Source organism: Eurosta solidaginis, chromosome 3, assembly GCF_040869045.1.
Source record: "Eurosta solidaginis isolate ZX-2024a chromosome 3, ASM4086904v1, whole genome shotgun sequence".
Lineage (NCBI taxonomy): Eukaryota > Metazoa > Arthropoda > Insecta > Diptera > Tephritidae > Eurosta > Eurosta solidaginis.
The window spans coordinates 154004988-154023039 of NC_090321.1; the positions used below are offsets into that span (position 1 = coordinate 154004988).

Below are 18052 nucleotides of genomic sequence, written 5' to 3' on the forward strand. Positions count from 1 at the left end.
TTTTCTGCAAATCCCCTTATTTGCAATCCTCTGCCAAATAACTTTTAAATTATAAGTTTGCGCATTCTAAAATATATATATTTGTGATCTGGAGAACTCCCTCTTAATTTTAAATCTTTCCGGAGATATTCCACTTAAAACTCTCAAAATTGAAAAAGTTTTCCACCACCAAATGTTTTGCTGTCTCTGCTGAATTAGAAATGGGGGATTTTTTTGCACGCAAAAAAGACGTATTTTGCTATCCCTATAAAAATAATAGGTGCGAGAGAGCACGATACATTGTGGGAAAGCTAAATTTGTCAACATGCTATTTCATTTGGAGAATTTTTCATTCCAAATCGTTACCCCTGTCAAAAATTCGTGTGGCTGTGTGCGTTTTTGGTCACACGATTTTTGCAGGGTAACAACGTGATAGAGCGCCTTGCGCATATACAGGGATAGGAATGCAACATGTTGAGCGCTGCATATCTACATTTTAGATTGAGCGTATGTTGAGTGAGAGAGACCCAAGCTGCTGAATACGGTTAGCAATATAGTGTTTATGAACATATTGAGAAAGGGGAATGCGGCTGGTTGAGCACAAAGGGCTCACTGGCATTGTGAAAGGAAGAAGATTTTCATTCGCAAAAGTATTTTCGTAGTGAAAAGACGTAGACGTAGAAAACAAAGTATTCTTTCGTTATATCAAATCGTTCAAAGTGAAAAAAGGGGAAAACTGAATCTTTATTGGTAAGAGAAAGGTTTTACAGTCCACTCAATGTGAAAGAAAATAGAATATGTGAAAGTGCTTTTATTCTGTTGTTGCGATAGTTGGAAGAAAGCAATTACGTTGTTTATTTGCTATACGAATAGTGACAGAGTGTAAGAAATATATACACATTGTGATGAGTCTGTGCTAGTGACAGAGCTGGTGCCGATTGAGCAAAATACAAGAAACACCCTTCTAGTATGGGGGTGAAAATGCTTGGTATCCATTGTGTGAAAGTTGTGAAAAGAGGCCTGTGCAGGATAAGCTCCTATTGAGTAGCGCACGCATAGAGTGATAGTGTGAAAGGGCCTGTGCAAGATAAGCTCCTATTGAGTAGCGCACGCATAGAGTGATAGTGCGAAAGGGCCTGTGCAAGATAAGCTCCTAACGAGTAGCGCACGCATAGAGTGATAGTGCGAAAGGGTCTGTGCAAGATAAGCCCTTATTGAGTAGCACACGCAGAGAGTGATAGGTGAGAAGGTACGTGTGCAAGAAAAGTTGACATTAAGTAGCATACGCGCAATACAGCATAGAGTGATAGAAATTCTCCGAATCCTATTAGTGATGTTCACTTGTGAATGTCATCGATACACGATTCAATAACATATATGTTTTTGAGAAGTGATAGAGTGATTGATCGATAAACCCATGATGGTATTCGATAACTATTAGAACTTGCACTCGTGTGAAAGAAGATTTTTGATAAATAATATCTAGAGATAGAAATATAGCAATATTGTTTATTTAAGAGAAAAGTGCGCAACAGAATAAAGGTATTCAGAGTTATTATTAACTGTGAAAGGCTTGCAAAGTGAGAGGCTTACTAAATATTGTTTTGATTTGTGATTTCTCATTTTTCTTTTAACAGAAAATGGCTGATTTAAACAAGCACACGTCTGCATTACAAGCAATACGCCGTGTCGGGGAATTTGCGAGAGCGCTAAGCTTCGATCGTACCGACTTGATTATGGTGAATGCGAGGCTTGAGAGGTTAGAGGAGCAGTGCGTGCGCTTCAATGCCATCCACGTGGAGATTATAGGCAGCATCGCTGCAAGTAATATGGCAGTGATAGAGATAGAGCACTCGATGGAGCTAGCGGAGGAGGTGTATTTTAGTACCAAATCAGCTCTAAAGCGAAAGATTGAGGAGCTTTGCCCTCAAGAGAGAGCAGCTTCAATAGGGACAGGGAAGCAGCAGCCCATCAACGTGCAGGTGAATGTGCCCTATCACCAACATGACTTAAAAAATACCTGGGGTGAATTCGATGGGAACATCCTGAAGTGGCAGGGGTTCAGTGATAGATTTGTGGCAGCGATCCACAATAATGAACAGATCGCCCTAGCGTACAAGTTCGCGTACTTCAAGAAATCTATGACGGGAAAGGCGGCCAGAACCCTTGGAGAGTGGCAGCTCACTGATGGGAATTATTATGACGCATGGGAAAGGCTAAACCAGTTGTATAATAAAAAATACCCAATATGTAGAGAGCACCTCAGGCAGTTCATAAGATTGTCGGTTTTGCAAGGGAATCCCAGGGCGGATGAGCTACAGAAAATGTCAAATGTGACACACGAAACATTACGGCAGCTTCGTGCTCAGGGACTGCCGGTGGAGCACTGAGACAAGTTTATAGTCCACATGCTTCATGAGAGATTAGACCCAGAGACAGGAAAGCAGTGGGAACTGCAGCGAAAGAATGATATGCCAACTATTCAAGAGATGTTGGCATTTTTAGACAGGCAGGCAGCTGCATCGGCTGGGCCAAGTGAGAGGAGATTCCGTGGGTGGGAGATATGTACGGGTAGACAAACAGGCCCACAACGAAATAGATCGATTGGCATGCAGCCATCCACAAGTGATAGAGCCAGAAAGCCGGGAAAGACGTTCCCATGTGAGGCTTGCGGAAGTGACAGGCGCCAATTCGAATATTCGGACTTTAGGCTATTAAGTCTTCGCGCTAGAAAAGATCTCGTGCAGCGACGCAATTTGTCTGCGAATTGCCTCAAGAGAGGGCGTACGGTAAATCAATGTTACCAGGGTGGGTGTATGCGCTGCCCTGGTAAGCCGTTCCACAACAGCACATTATGTCCCTCGGGAGAGATGGCGAAGCCTGTCCTATCGCTACAGGAGCGGGATGGGAGAAAGGGAGAAAGTAAGAAGACCACAACTCAAGGAGGCCGAACTGTCAAATATAAGAGAGATGACGTTTCAGCACCAGCCTGACCAGCACCGAAGAGAAAGAAGGTGATAGAGAACAACGTTGGCGATAGAAAACCTTCATTAGAGCAAAGAAATGAAGCATTAGAGAATAGGCTTAAGGCATTATCTATTGAAAAAGAAAATAACCTTATTGCAAATAAAGATGAAAACCAGTCTTTATCATATTCGACTTGTTTTAACTCGAGGGAGGATTCCAGCATTGCTCTTCTGCCAACAACAAAGGTGAGAATGGAAGTGAAAGGTATTAGGTATGGGCCATTTCGTGCCTTGTTAGATACAGGTGCACAACCTAATCTTGTTCAGCATAACATAGTTCGATCATGTCAGCTGATGGTGCTTTCAGCATCGAGCAAAATTATTGGTATCAATGGGAATGAAGTTGATGTGAAAAGAAAAACATTCATAAAAGTCGTACCATGGTTCGACTCGGATGCATGTATAGAAGATGAGTTCTGTGTTACACCAAGAGAAAGTAACTGGCAAATGGAATTGCCAGGTGTAGGGATAGATCTTTCACCGAAAGAGAATCCAACAAAAATGCCATTTGCTGACCCTGAATATTGGGTGAATGGCTCAGTAAGTATTTTGTTGGGTGTCAAGTTTCTTGCTAAAGTGATAGTGAAAGTTGTGACTAGAGAAGTAGATTCAACCATCCTTATGGAAACACTCCTGGGAATTATAGTGTTTGGCCCACACTCACAACAATACAACGAAGAGACAGGCGCTGTGATTGGAATGATAGAGTGTCAAGGCTGTGAGGAATTGAGTCAGCTAGTCATGAGATTCTGGGAGATAGATGTGATAGGAGGCTGTCACAGACGTACAGCGGAAGAAGGGAAAGTTGATCAAAATTTTCTGAAAACATATAAGAGAGATTTGGAGGGCCGGCTTGTGGTCACAATTCCAATTAGAGAAACAGAGCTGGGTAGTTCCAGGAACATAGCATTGCGGCGATTTATGTACCTGGAGAGAAAGTTAAAGAAAGAAAGTGAATTAAGAGAGAGGTATATTGAATTTATGAGAGAGTATGAAAGTCTCGGACACATGCTAAAGGTTACGGAGGCAGCTAAGCCTCCACATACCACACCATTGCGTGACCAAGAAATTTCGCGTTGTATTCGACGCAAGCTATAAAACAGAGAGAGGAATATCGCTTAATGATATCCAGATGCTTGGTGAAAAGCTACAGAGAGATTTATCGGATATTGTAATGAGATTTAGAAGACACGGAGTAGCAATTAGAGCTGACATCAAAATGATGTTTCGGCAGGTGAAGGTAGCAAGAGAGCAGTGGAATCTGCAAAGGATATTTTGGCGTGAAAGCCCAAGATATAGGTTGCAGGAATACTGGCTAACCGTTGTTACATATGGCATGGCATCGTCGGCTCATCACGCGGTAAGGGCAGTTATTCAGTGTGCTAGAGATGCCAGGGATTCTCTTCCAAAGGCAGCGACAGTGATAGAAAATGATTTTTATATGGAAGATCTTGTGACAGGGGAAGATGAGGGGGAAGAGGCTGCCAAATTAGCGAAAGAAATCGAGAGCGGAGTCTTCGAATTGCGAAAGTGGAAGTCCAACCACAGAGAGTTAAGAGAAGCAATGAGTTCTGACGCGAATGAATCAATGATGCTTATGGAAAGCGAAAAAGCGCCAGTTCTTGGACGTAGATGGTTAATAGAGAGAGATACATTCACATTTGTTGTTAAGACACCTGAAATAGAAGGGAAAGTTACGAAGAGATCAATATTGAGTTGTGTAGCTCAGTTATATGATCCGAATGGATACATCTCCCCAGTTACCATTGTGGGGAAGATAATTCATACAAGACCTATGGAGATTAAGCCTTGGTTGGGATGAGAAGGTCACTGACCATTTAGAAGAGAAATTTAGAGAATATTGGCAAGAGATAGTTTTGCTGGAACACTTCCAGATAGATAGGTGACTGGGCACAGCCAGGGACAGTAAGATAGAGATTCATAGTTTTTCTGATGCGTCCTCGACAGTATATGGCGCTGTCATTTATGTACGATCAGAAAACCCAGAGGGGAAGGTAACGAGCAAGCTCGTGGTTTCTAGAACGCGGGCTGCTCCATTAGGAACAGTTACTATTCCGAGATTAGAACTAGCAGCGGCAGAGCTGCTAGGTAGACTCTTAACAGAAGTGAAAGGTTCAATGGAATGGCAGTCAGTAAAGTATACTTTATGGACGGATTCATTGGTCACATTGCACTGGATACGTAAGCTCCAATGCAATCTAAAGCCATTTGTGGGTAATCGGGTTGCGTCTGTGCAAACAAACACTAACATCAATTGTTGGAAGTATGTGAACACAAAAGAAAATCCAGCCGACTTGTTGAGTCGAGGGTTAAAACCGGGAGACCTGGTGGAGAACAGTTTGTGGATGCATGGCCCCAAGTGGTTGTGTATGCCGATGGAGCAATGGCCGATGGCAGAGATAGGGAAAGATGTGCCAAAAGAAATTGAGATAGAAAAGAAAGTGCACGTGGTAATGGCTTTCAAGCCAGGCCTTTCAATAGTTGATGGTAAGTCTGGAAGGGAGATTCCATTACTTACTTGTCAGTAAATTAAAGAAAGTAATAAATATTCTTAGCTACGTCATTAGATTGGCTTAAAAGATCGTATTCAGGAGCTACAATTGAACCGTCCAATAACGTCAACGTCTACTCTGAAGGTAAAATCCCCAACGTTTGATGGTTCTGTTCCTTTCCAGGTATTTAAGCTCCAGTTTGAGAAGACGTCGGCAGCGAACAACTGGTATGCTGAAGATAAAGTTGCAGCTCTGTTCGTGGCATTGAAAGGGGCAGCAGCCGAAATCCTACAGACGATTCCCGAAAAAGAGCGGAACAACTATGAAGCATTGATGGCCAGCGAGCATAGGAAACAGATATTCCAAATTGAGTTGCAAAACCGTCACCAAAGAGCGAATGAGACTTTGCAGGAGTTTGCCTCGGATGTTGAAAGATTGGCTCATCTCGCAAATTCGGATGCACCCGTGGAATACACTGAAATGGTAAAAATCCAGAGTTTCATAAATGGCATACGGGACGTCGAAACAAAGCGAGCTACATACGCAAACCCAAAGCCAACATTCGCAGAAACGATATCACATGCTCTGATTCAGGAAACAGCGTCGCTTCTGTGTAAGCCAGTTTTCAAAGCACGCCGTGTGGAAGTAGAAAGGCCAGATTGGGTAGACACAATATTGGAGGCGCTGAAAGGATCGCAAAAGCGGAGTGAAAGAGTTATCAAATGCTTCAAATGCGGGAAGCCCGGTCACATTGCACGTCATTGCGATCTTGGTCCTGGTAGTTCCAACTTGGGTGGCCGTAAACGCAAAGCTGGAGGAGATGAGCAAGAGCGTGCCGGATGTGAAAATCGAGAGCTAGCTCCAGCTATTGAATGTCCTGTGATATCTGTATCGCAAATTGGAAGGAAATCAAGCAGTCTTGCCGTCAGAGGGAATGTGGATGGCAAGGAGCGTGTACTGACTGTAGATACGGGCGCTTCTCATTCCTTAATCCGATCTTACTTGGTCAACAGGAGAGTAAAAACGTTACCTGGAGCAAGGTTGCGTACGGTCACTGGCGAGTATAACCAAGTCCAAGGAGAAGTGGTATGTGAGGTATTAATTGGAAAGGTCATGGTTCTACACAGATTCATTGTGGCGGAGATTGTTGATGAAGTCATATTGGGAGTGGACTTCTTAGTTGACCATGACATCGGGATCGATATGCGGAGAAAGATTATGCGCTATAAGAACCAGGATATACCACTTAACTTTAGTTTGGAGAAAGGGTTCAGCAGTAATCGGGTACTGGTGGAGAAAACTCGACAAAGACCACGAAAGTCAAAGGTAAAGGTTGATGGATCGAATGGGCCAAATAAACCGAAATCAAAAGTACCTGCGAGAGAAACACTGGCATTGACAAACCCTAAAGGACGCACAAAAACGAAGGAACGAATTTCCCAGAAAGTATGCGAGGGTAGTTTTAAGCCGGGGCGCACTACTGTTGTGAAACGTGGAAACGATGCTGATTATGCGAAGCCAAACCGTCAAGCGCAAGCTCTACGAAGTAGTTCATTGGCCAAACAACAGGGTGCGAGGGAACGATCCAGGATAATGAGTAGTAAGATGAAACACAGGTACGACAAGGAAAATAATTCGGAAGGTGGGAGATTTGGTACTGCTATACAACCCTCACCGGCGGAAAGGTGTTCCATCCAAATATCGGTGCAGTTGGTAAGGCCCGTATAGAGTTGTGAAGACGAACAGTAATGTCATCTACTGCATACAAGCAATTGGGAAACCACGAAATAGAAGAGTGGTACATTTGGAGATACTAGCAGCGTTTATATCGGGAGATTTGTCTGATCGGGACGATCAGACTTAGGTGGAGGGCAGTGTGACGAATATGAGTGACACTAAGTGATACTCACATCCCTAGTCTGATGCTAAGTAAATGAAGTCACAACAACAATAAAGCAGACAGTCACTTGTATCTACATAAACGAATAAAACATTATGTCTACACATATGTGCGTACACCCAGCAGAGAATGCTCCCAAAAGTATGCAATTTTAATTGTTGAAGTGTCGCTCACAAATACACGCATATGAGAAGCTATATACGTGCATCTGTAGTTATAATTATATGGCGGTAACTAAGTAAATTCTGGAAGCGCCTAGAAGATGTCACGAGGAAATCACAGAGTATAAAAGCACCAGCGGTAGAGGCGCTGGAATAAGTTTTTGATTAAGCACGCAATGTGTCGGGCAATAGTAGAGTTTCATTTAAGCTATCAGTCAGTTTGGTTATTAAGCAAGCTAGTTGCAAAGTATAAGTGTTATTGTGAAGTACTTTCATAAAGGCCATTTTTCCATTATTCAATATTGGAGTTATTTATTCAACAGTTTAGCGATACGAACGTTAGCAGAAGATTGCAAATAAGAGGATTTGCAAGTAAATTCGTTACAATATATAGCTTTTAGGTCTTCCTTTATTCGACAAACAAGATCCTCCACGAACCCAAGATGTGCCGAGAGGCATACCTGCGCATCATCCGCATAAAGATGAATAGATACATTTTGACAACATTTCTCTATGTCATTTTATTCAATTAAACAAAATTGGACCAAGAATACAGCCCTTAGGTACACCAGATTTCACCGGCAATTAGATGATTTACTATCTCTACACACTACTCTGATACCTGTTTTTCAAGTACCTATTTATAAGCCTTACAGCATCCCTACTGAAACCAAAGTATGCTTTAAGCTTATGAATAAGAATTTTGTGGCAAACAGTGTCAAAAGCCTTGGAGAAATCTAACAATGCAAGAATTGTCAGGTCGCCGTTATAAAAGGAAGGTCGTATATCTTCCATTACCTTAAGCATAGTGGTTGAACAGCTATGACCCCTACGATAACCTGATTGGTTTTGTGAAAGCAGATTTTCTTTTGTCAGATTTTTCATAATTTGGTTCAATAAAAGTGTTTCTAAAATCTTTGATAGACACGGAAGAATACTGATAGGCCGAAAATCACATGGCTGGGAAGCATTAACTTTTTTCGGAACAGGTACAATATTAGCTACTTTCCAAACATCGGGACAATTTAAAAAAGTTAGTGAAAAGTTTAACATATGCGTCAAAGGCGAAACAATATAAGGTAAAATTAGTTTAATGCAGCGGCCACCGTGGTGTGATGGTAGCGTGCTCCGCCTATCACACCGTATGCCCTGGGTTCAACTCCCGGGCAAAGCAACATCAAAATTTTAGAAATAAGATTTTTCAATTAGAAGAAAATTTTTCTAAGCGGGGTCGCCCCTCGGCAGTGTTTGGCAAGCACTCCGGGTGTATTTCTGCCATGAAAAGCTCTCAGTGAAAACTCATCTGCTTTGCAGATGCCGTTCGGAGTCGGCATAAAACATGTAGGTCCCGTCCGGCCAATTTGTAGGGAAAATCAAGAGGAGCACGACGCAAATTGGAAGAGAAGCTCGGCCTTAGATCTCTTCGGAGGTTATCGCGCCTTACATTTATTTTTATTTAGTTTAATGCATTTTAAACTGATCTTATCCTTTTCCGCAGCGTTCGATATTATTGAAAGAATGGCTTGTATTGTTTCAGCCTCAGTTATACTTGAAAAATTAAATATTCGACCAGAATCATTAGAAGAGTCTACACTCGAATATATATATGAATTATCCCCTTTTGGTAATTTCACAGCAAAAAACTCATTCATAACATCAGCATCAACACCAATGCCCCTATTACGGTTTACAACTCAACTTAGTTGGATTGTAATTAAAACAACTAAACTTTAAGACTCAACCCCTGTTTGGTATTACGAATTACCACTTATTTCAGTTGAAGTTGAATTGGATGTTGCCAACTTAAGAAAGGATGATTTGACAGATAAATGAACAGCTGACCAATTTGTGGCGGAAATTTAAGCATTTGCAAAAATGATTTTGTTATAAAAAGCAAAACGGATATTAGCTTAGATCCATTTTATAACGACGACATTGACATGTCGCGAATACGGAAAACATTCGCATTAGATATATACTCCGCCGATAAACGCTGCCGCCGCCGCCGATTTTCGTCGTTTTTCGCACGCCGCTTCCGAATGTCAAAAATATCGACGCAGCGGCGGCGTTCGATGCGTTACTATATTTTCTACTCTTATAAGACTGTCTAGGCCATTTATTGTTCATTTCGAAAATTGGTCCGATATGGTCGAAAGGGGTATCAACCGATGCGCATCACTGCCAGTTATAAGAAACCAATTGCGAAATTTAACTCCTTCCACCCATTCAAAAGTTAGTAAAAAAAAAAAAACAGTCGCATTCAATGCCAGTTTAACACGGGTTTTGCATCACCGAATTCACCAAGCTATTAAAACAAAACACTAAAAGAAAAGTTATATAATAAATTTAAATGCTCACTTCGCATAATTTTTTTCAAACAATAAAGAACAATGAATTTAAATAAAATGACCAAGTCGAACATGTTTTCAAATTGTCCTTAAGTTAAAAAAAAAAACAAGTTACCCGAAAAAGGTGCCGATTTTTTCAGAAATTCTATATCCCGATTGGCTGAAAGAATAAGCGAAATCAGTGATGCAAAACCCTTTAAAATGATTCTCAGCTCATACTTAAGTTGAAGATATATGTACGTATAAGAAAAATCACTTGGCCTTATATTCAAACATCTGATGTTTATTTGTGAAACTATAAAATAGCTGCCCCTATTACCGTTTACAACTCAACTCTGTTTCAGTCAAAAAAAAAATTTCGGTTGAAGTTGTCTTACAACTTTTTGTGGCATTACCGTTTAAAACATTGTGTTGGTGTAGTTGTCAAAGACATCAAAATCTGACAACTGATTACTAGCAGTTGTCTCATACCATTTTGCAGTTGTTTGGAAAAAAGGTAATGTTTTACAAAACGATTCACCACCTAATTTTTAACAAAAATTTTCAAAGTTGGTATCAAAAGACACGTTTCGACCTCCGTTTTTAGAATCCAATAGTAAAAATAAAAAATTTCATTTCTGTCATATCATTTCGGTCCAAAGTTTCACGTGTTTTTGTATTTTGCCAGATTTTTTGTACACACTAATGTTATTTCTACAAATCGGTTTATAGAAAAAACAAGTTTTCAACCAATGATTAAAGGGAACAACTTTTTGACCTTCTGGAGCGACATCCGGAAGTTGGACGAGGCAAGGCGCAGTTCGGATGCAGCCAAAATAGGTGAAATTATGCGAACGTGAGTCTCATCGATACTACCCACTACTCCTGGGAATCCCGTTTTAGAGTAAAGTGCGGTTTTTGTATCGCTTTGCTCGGGAGTCATTTGGGTTTTAGAAATAGGGGACATTACTACCCCCCCCCCCCCCCCCCCCCCCCCCCCCCCCTAACCACATCGGGTTTGTTTTTCCTGTGGCTCTAGGCTCTACAAGATGATCCATACGGTCATAGCGAATCTCGGCTTCTTTGGAGCAACTTACATGGCCTTTTTGGTAGGTCGATTGCTTTCGACGGGTAGTCAGCAGCATGCTAGCCACGGCACGCCTAAAGCTCAGTTGGTCAAAACTAAAAGCCCCGTTCGCGATGTATGATCCAAGCGTTTTGGAGCGCCATATCAATGCAGTGGGCTAGCAAAGGCAGGCACCATTTTTTGCCCAAATTGAATTCCTATACAAGCTTATATTTTGGTCAGAACGGTCCACTCCTCCCATGTTAGAGATATACATGTAAATCAAATGCGGTTGTTATACATATATAACGGTATATTATCGTCCGACTCATCGGATGAGCTTTCAGGCCCGGCTGCACTAAATTTTATTTCTGCTGGCGCTTGCAGTTGGGCAGATGGAAAATTATTTACGCCAAAAGCTTCCTCAGGACCAGAATCTTCGTCGTTTGCATTAACTGGAGGAAACAAAACCACTTCGTCGATGTCGCCAGTGTTTTCTTCACCATCTTCCAACAAAACAAGAACCTCATGAAGCGAGAGACCCCTGCAAAAAAAATAGTTCTTGTAGACACCTATCTTCCTAATGTCCTATATGTAGTACACTAGCATTTGTTCATTTTTAATACTAACTAATTTTCAATGTATTTAACTATAATTTTACACATTTGAAAACTCATTTAATTCTCAATAATTTTTTAATAAAAAAAAATATATTTGTTAAATTTTATAATATAAATTTTAATTTACTTTTGAAGTCGTATGTTATAATTTTGCATTTTTCAAAATTAGTAATTTTCTGAATAAGACAATGAGCACTTCTCTCACTGAGGGACTGTACACTTACTAACGCTGTTGCGCAATTTCTACTGCATGCAAAAATACATTCCCGTTATTTCCTGGCCATCGGGCGCGTGCGTGAGTCGACATGAAATTGGTGTCCTATATATAGTACATTAGGGTTATCTGGGTTAATGATCTTATGAAAAATATCTATGCTTTTCTTACTTATTTTTTCATCTCACTTTTTGACTTTACGCTGTGTTAGTAACTAATATTAAATATATAAATAAGTAATTAATTTGTACTAGTATTAAGTAAACATATAAAATATGACGCTGTATAAGACTATGTCTTATATGTGCATTATACTATGTTCAAACAGAAAAATAAATTGAGGTAATTTCGATTAAAATTGAGTGGTGTTCATACAACTCAATTTAGCTTCCACAATAGTAATTTGATAGCTAGCTGGCTCATCTCTACAACAACAACACACCTTTATTCAGACTGTCAAAATGTGCGTGTTGGTATTAGGCGAACGGAATGGAATGAAAACATAAAACTTTGAAATTCTTGTGTGTTGTAAGAAAATCTGTTCAATGTTTTGGTTTCATTTTGAGTTTGCCATCTTCTTGCTGCAGTGAAATGAAAAAAATAAAATCAGCTGATGAGATAAGCCAACCATATAGTTGAGCCATGCGTAACCGACGTTTAAATATACTCAATAAGCACACTTTACAAGGTTGCATTTGCATTTTGAAACAATTTATTACGCAATTTTTTTAAATCGCGTAATAAATTCCCAAAATGGTATAAATTGGCAATTTGGCGTGTGTTTGTACATAGTATTAAATAAATTTAATTTAATTGAAAAAAAAAACGTTTTGCAATACAGAATATTTGAGTTACACATATAACTATTGTGTTTGAAAGATTTTTATGAAATTAAATTTCCATTATTTATTTCAAGGTAAAGAAAAAAATAACAATCCACTTTATTGTAATAAAATTAAGAAAAAAATAGTGGCCAAAAATCTAAGCCAATGTCATTGATTACTTCTTTGCAGTAATATGTGAACTGTTTGTTTGAGCCTGCGAATCATTTAAAGAGCCCGCGCCTACTCCACCTATTGGGACTGTGCTCGCAGTTTGTGAAGAATTACGCTTTTGGTGCTTAGCGCCCCGCGTATCGCGTTTGTCAATGCTTCCTTCAAGCACTCCATGCAAACTCGCTTTCATATCATCATTGTCCGCCGTCGACAATTGCTTTCCATTTGTATATATTCGGTTTTTTTGCTTTTGTTGTTCAGCTTGTGAACTGCCTTGACCCTGACTTTGACCGCGTGCCTGCATTTTGTTTGGTTTCATTCGATGTTGCACTGCAACTGAGTTCGTTATAGGTTTAAGAACATTTCCCACTGCTTTCGTACGCCCTTCTCGAAACACCATTCTCTGTCCCACTCGTATATACTCAGGGTGTTTAATAAAACGAAATTTAACGTGCGCTTTATCACCAGTACGTAGACAATCTTTAGACATATTTATAATAGATGCTGTTTGTCGAATACTTCCGCAATGTACCATGGCTTGGTAACGCGAGGATATAGTAGTTGGGTGATGGAGGACAAGAATTTCACCTTCGAACTCCCAACAAGCTTGCGGCTTCAACTCAGGACTAACCATAACCTAAAACAAGGATATATACTTTTAATTAGTTTTAATGTTAAATTTTCAAGATCATTCCTTCAGTACCATTCCTTTACGTATTTGAGATCTTTTAATCTTTTTCAGTGCAAAACTAGCAGTTTGACCACCACGAACTTCTTTAACATTCATCCGTTTTCGATGAATGCTCTTTACAGCAATTGGAATAAAATTTCCCAATGCGTCTGGGCCCAGCATAAGTGTGTCATTTAACTTAATAAGACCTTCAAGACACGTTCCAGAAACAACTGTGCCCACACCAGGTACTGAGTAGGTATCATCAATTTGAAATTCGGCCGGAAGATTGTCCTGTCCAGTCATTCGTGTTGTTAACAAATTCAAAAACATTTTTAATAACTCCAAATTTTCACCCGTTACATTTGAAACTTGAAAAATTGGACATAAGCGCTGAGAAACGAAATTAGTTGCACTTAATACAACATCATCGGCGCTTTTAACCATTACAGGTACTTTACGACATCCTTGTGACTTTAATATTTTGAAAAGAAGTTTTAAATTATCTTGTAAAACATTCGGTGGACACATATCAATTTTGGTCACTACCACAAATACTGGTACGGATAATGCTAAAGCCAATCCCAAATGCTCTTTGGTCATACCAACGATACCAGCATTTGCACCAATCTAAATTATACGTCATATAAAATCATTTCCAATCGAAATGTATATTACTTTTTACCATTAACATTCCAAAATCTGGAGCATGACCTGTCATGCCAAATACAGTTGTTTTCAAATAACGTTCATGCCCAGCCAAATCAATGAATGTAATAACCTTTGCAGATTTTTCACATATCTTCACCCAATCGAGAGTTCCATGGTCAGGCTTATTAACGACATTTCCAATGCTATCGAAACCTATACGTATTGCGTATTGAATTGTGAAGTATTATAAATAGGGATTTAATAAAGTTTCATACCTAATATATCATTTCCAACGGAGCTGGTGCGTCCGGTTTCCATTTCATGTTTGTGTCTAAATAATCTTTGCCGCGCATGGCCACGCCCATTATCCAACTCACCATGTGTAAGTACGCCAAGTAATGTAGACTTTCCCGCATCGACGTTACCAACAACGGCAACACTGTTCAAAGGTAAAGTAAATTAAAACTGATTAGACAGTGTCTACAACAAACTGTGATCATCTTATATTAATCAGCGGTGCCTTATAATCCAAATGATCACTCTTCAATTAGCTCTCTACATATATTCCACGCTTTATTGGGATCTCAGAAAAACGCTCAAAAACTATTTTTTATTTTCTTCTTGTAAAGAAAATATAACACTTTTTCATTGACAATATGTGTGTTCCCACTTTGAGTTTCTTTTTAAAATTTCGACAGAAATTTTGTAAAAAAGATTAATATTAAAGAAAAGAAAATACACATTTTCAAATAGAAAATACTTTCAGCTTGCCTTACACTGGGAAATAATATTGTAAACTGGATACCCCGTTTCTTGCTTGAGCTCGCATGTGATATTAAAAACCTGGCGTTTATTTTACATGGCACCTGAACGTCGTTCTGCAAAGTAAGTTATCTTTTTAACCCTGAGTTAGACTATCATGAGGTGTTAAACTCATAGGCGCATAGTCGCAGATGAAGTAAAATAGGTTCTAAATTTAAATGCAGCTTTTTTTGAAACTATGTCAAAGATCCACACAGAATCGGTAAACACCTTTGGTACGTCACGCCCGGTGGACCCCGTTATCAATATACACTATCCTACCCTTGCAGGAGGAGAAATTAGACTACCAAGGGAGACACGAGGCACCGGGATTCAAGGGGTTGTGTAGCGCAATATATAGCTTCTCCAACCCAATTGTCAACCTCACCTTTGAGCGGCGAATCCCGTTTCACTAACAGACGAGGCTCTGGCGACCCCAAGCTCCTCATGGAACTTGGGGGTGGGGAGGGAGGGATGGCCTGAAGGTTTAATGTGGCCATATAAATCGTTCCCGAGATGGTCGGGCCAGCACCTTAATGGTGCTGTATTACCGGAGCGTATCGGATCTGTATCCGACAAAGGACCATCACCTCGATAACACTCCCCAAAGCCTTCGGGGAGTAACCTAATCGCTACAACAACAACAACAACAACACGAGGCACCCTGGACCAACTTCGTTCTGGATACTGTAACAGGATGTGTTCCCACTTGACACCAACCATCCTTTCAATTGTAATGTGGAACCTGCGCCTCTATCTTGGGGGTGGGGAGGGAGGGATGGCCTGAAGGTTTAATGTGGCCATATAAATCGTTCCCGAGATGGTCGGGCCAGCACCTTAATGGTGCTGTGTTACCGGAGCGTATCGGATCTGTATCCGACAAATCACATCGATAACACTCCCCAAAGCCTTCGGGGAGTAACCTAATCGCTACAACAACAACAACAACAACACGAGGCACCCTGGACCAACTTCGTTCTGGATACTGTAACAGGATGTGTTCCCACTTGACACCAACCATCCTTTCAATTGTAATGTGGAACCTGCGCCTCTATCATCAACATCGCTATGTTGTTGTTGTTGTAGTGATAAGGTTTCTCCCCGAAGCCTTTGGGGAGTGTTATCGATGTGATGGTCCTTTGCCGGATACAGATCCGGTACGCTCCGGTAACACAGCATTCTTAAGGTGCTAGCTCGACCATCTCGGGAACGATTTATATGGCCAAATTAAACCTTCAGGCCATCTCTCCCCACCCCCAAGTTCCACGAGGAGCTTGGGGTCGCCAGAGCCTCGTCTGTTAGTGAAACAGGATTCGCCGCGGATAGGTGAGGTTGACAATTGGGTTTGGAGAAGCTATATATTGCGCTGGCAACCTGAAGGGTTGCGCTACACAGCCCCTTGAATCTGGTATTTTAGTCGACTCTTACGACAGGCATACCTACCGCGGGTATATTCTGACCCCCTAACCCCCTGGGGGAATCAACATCCCTATGGTCCACCCTTGTTGCAACCGCTAGTTTCCTTGGACTCCCGTTTGAGGACTTTGCTAACAATTTGTGAGTGTTCGCACCCATTGAATGGGGCGAAGTACTGTAAACACAACAACAACAAAGTCTGCAGGGAGTATTTTATGAAAATAGGTTAAAATAAGTTTTTCGAAGCAATCGTTACTTATCATCTCACAGCTCTCATCATGGGTTTAGAGACGGTCTTCACGCCGATGTTGTATATATTGATTTTAGTAAACCATTTGACAAAGTATGCCACTCATTGCTTGTAAATAAACTCGACTTGCTTGGTTTTCAACCTGGTCTCACTAATCGGATCTCCTTCTATCTCTGGGTAGAAAAATGAGAGTAATTTTTTAAAACGAGCCGGACCCGTGCGCATCTTTCGCAACCAATATAAAAAGTCTCTTATCAAATATCAACAGAAATCAGCTGTTCTATCAATCGATTAAAACATACAGCTTGCGCTGCCATCTAGCTTATGGTAGCAACTGCCGGTAATGCAGTGCAAATACTCACAATAGTTGCCATAGTACAAATAGATTTCTTTGTGTGCTCACAATCGTTTATTTTTAACAAATTATTTTAATAAAATATAGCTGAACAAAAGCACTACGACCAAAATTGTCCAAAGCTCGCTAATAGCCCGAATCTTCATTTTTACAACCAAAACTTTATTTATGGATTTTAGTTCAAAATAAGAGCGAAAAAGGGACACGTACATAAAAACAGCAATTAGAAATAATATAGTATATGATATTTGTTCTAATGTTATGTGGACGTGGAGTTACAATAAACTGCAAACTATGATTCAATTACGAGAGGTCTGTTCTCCAATCAAAGAAGAGCTTTGACAATCCCAAGTTTAACAAGTAAAAAAGTCTAAGTTCGGGTGAAACCGAACATTACATACCCAGCTGTACACTTGAAACGCTGTTGTTGTTTGCTTTGTGTGGTTAATATTGTTATAATGCCGCGCAATCTTATCTTAATCTTAATAATATTGGAACGAACTTAGGGAATACTCCGCTTACTTGAACCCTTCTTCTAACGCTAGAATCGCTGAACTGTCGAATAAATAACTCCAATATTCTGTGTTGCAAAATGGTCATTGTTAGATTACTTTGGGAGTAGTACAATTATACTTCCTGCATTTCGCAACTAACAGCGTGTTTAAATAAAACTGATTAGTCTTTCCACAGCTTGCGCTGCTTTTGTACTCTCTATTGCCTTATCCGCATATTTACCCAAAGGTCTAGATGTTTCATCTTATAGAATTGTTGTATCTTCTGCTTGATAATTTTAGTTATATGCGTGTGTATGTGTGAGTAAGAACTTCGGCCGATGACTACATGAGTGTGCGTGTGAGATATCTCTTCATATCGAGCTGCTGGTTATGTGTGTGCACGTACTTCTCGTCGCCTTCCATGTATGTGTGTAGATGATGATTAAATTGATGTATTCATGTACACAAGAGTAGCAGCTTGCTTAATGTTTTTGTTGTTGTGCCTTTACTTACAAACAGCTTAATAATGCTAAAATTCGCCACAATATTATAAATGCGAAAGTTTGGATGTTTAGATGTTTGGATGTCCAGACGTTTGTCTTTGTGACTCAATC

The 18052-nt window shown here is 40.3% G+C and overlaps 1 protein-coding gene across 3 annotated transcripts in view; it reads right to left on the reverse strand.

The window, feature by feature from the left end:
* Positions 1-12684: 12684 nt before the first annotated feature.
* GTPBP1 (GTP-binding protein 1) overlaps positions 12685-18052 on the reverse strand; it is an 86631-nt gene continuing 81263 nt past the window's right edge. For all 3 annotated transcript variants that reach the window (XM_067773329.1, XM_067773330.1, XM_067773331.1), the window contains 4 exons: positions 14398-14561; positions 14157-14335; positions 13505-14101; positions 12685-13438 (listed from right to left, as the gene is read on the reverse strand). In XM_067773329.1, the coding sequence (XP_067629430.1) occupies positions 12806-13438; positions 13505-14101; positions 14157-14335; positions 14398-14561 (1573 nt within the window). In that variant the 3' untranslated portion in view covers positions 12685-12805. The remainder of the gene's footprint in view (positions 13439-13504; positions 14102-14156; positions 14336-14397; positions 14562-18052) is intronic.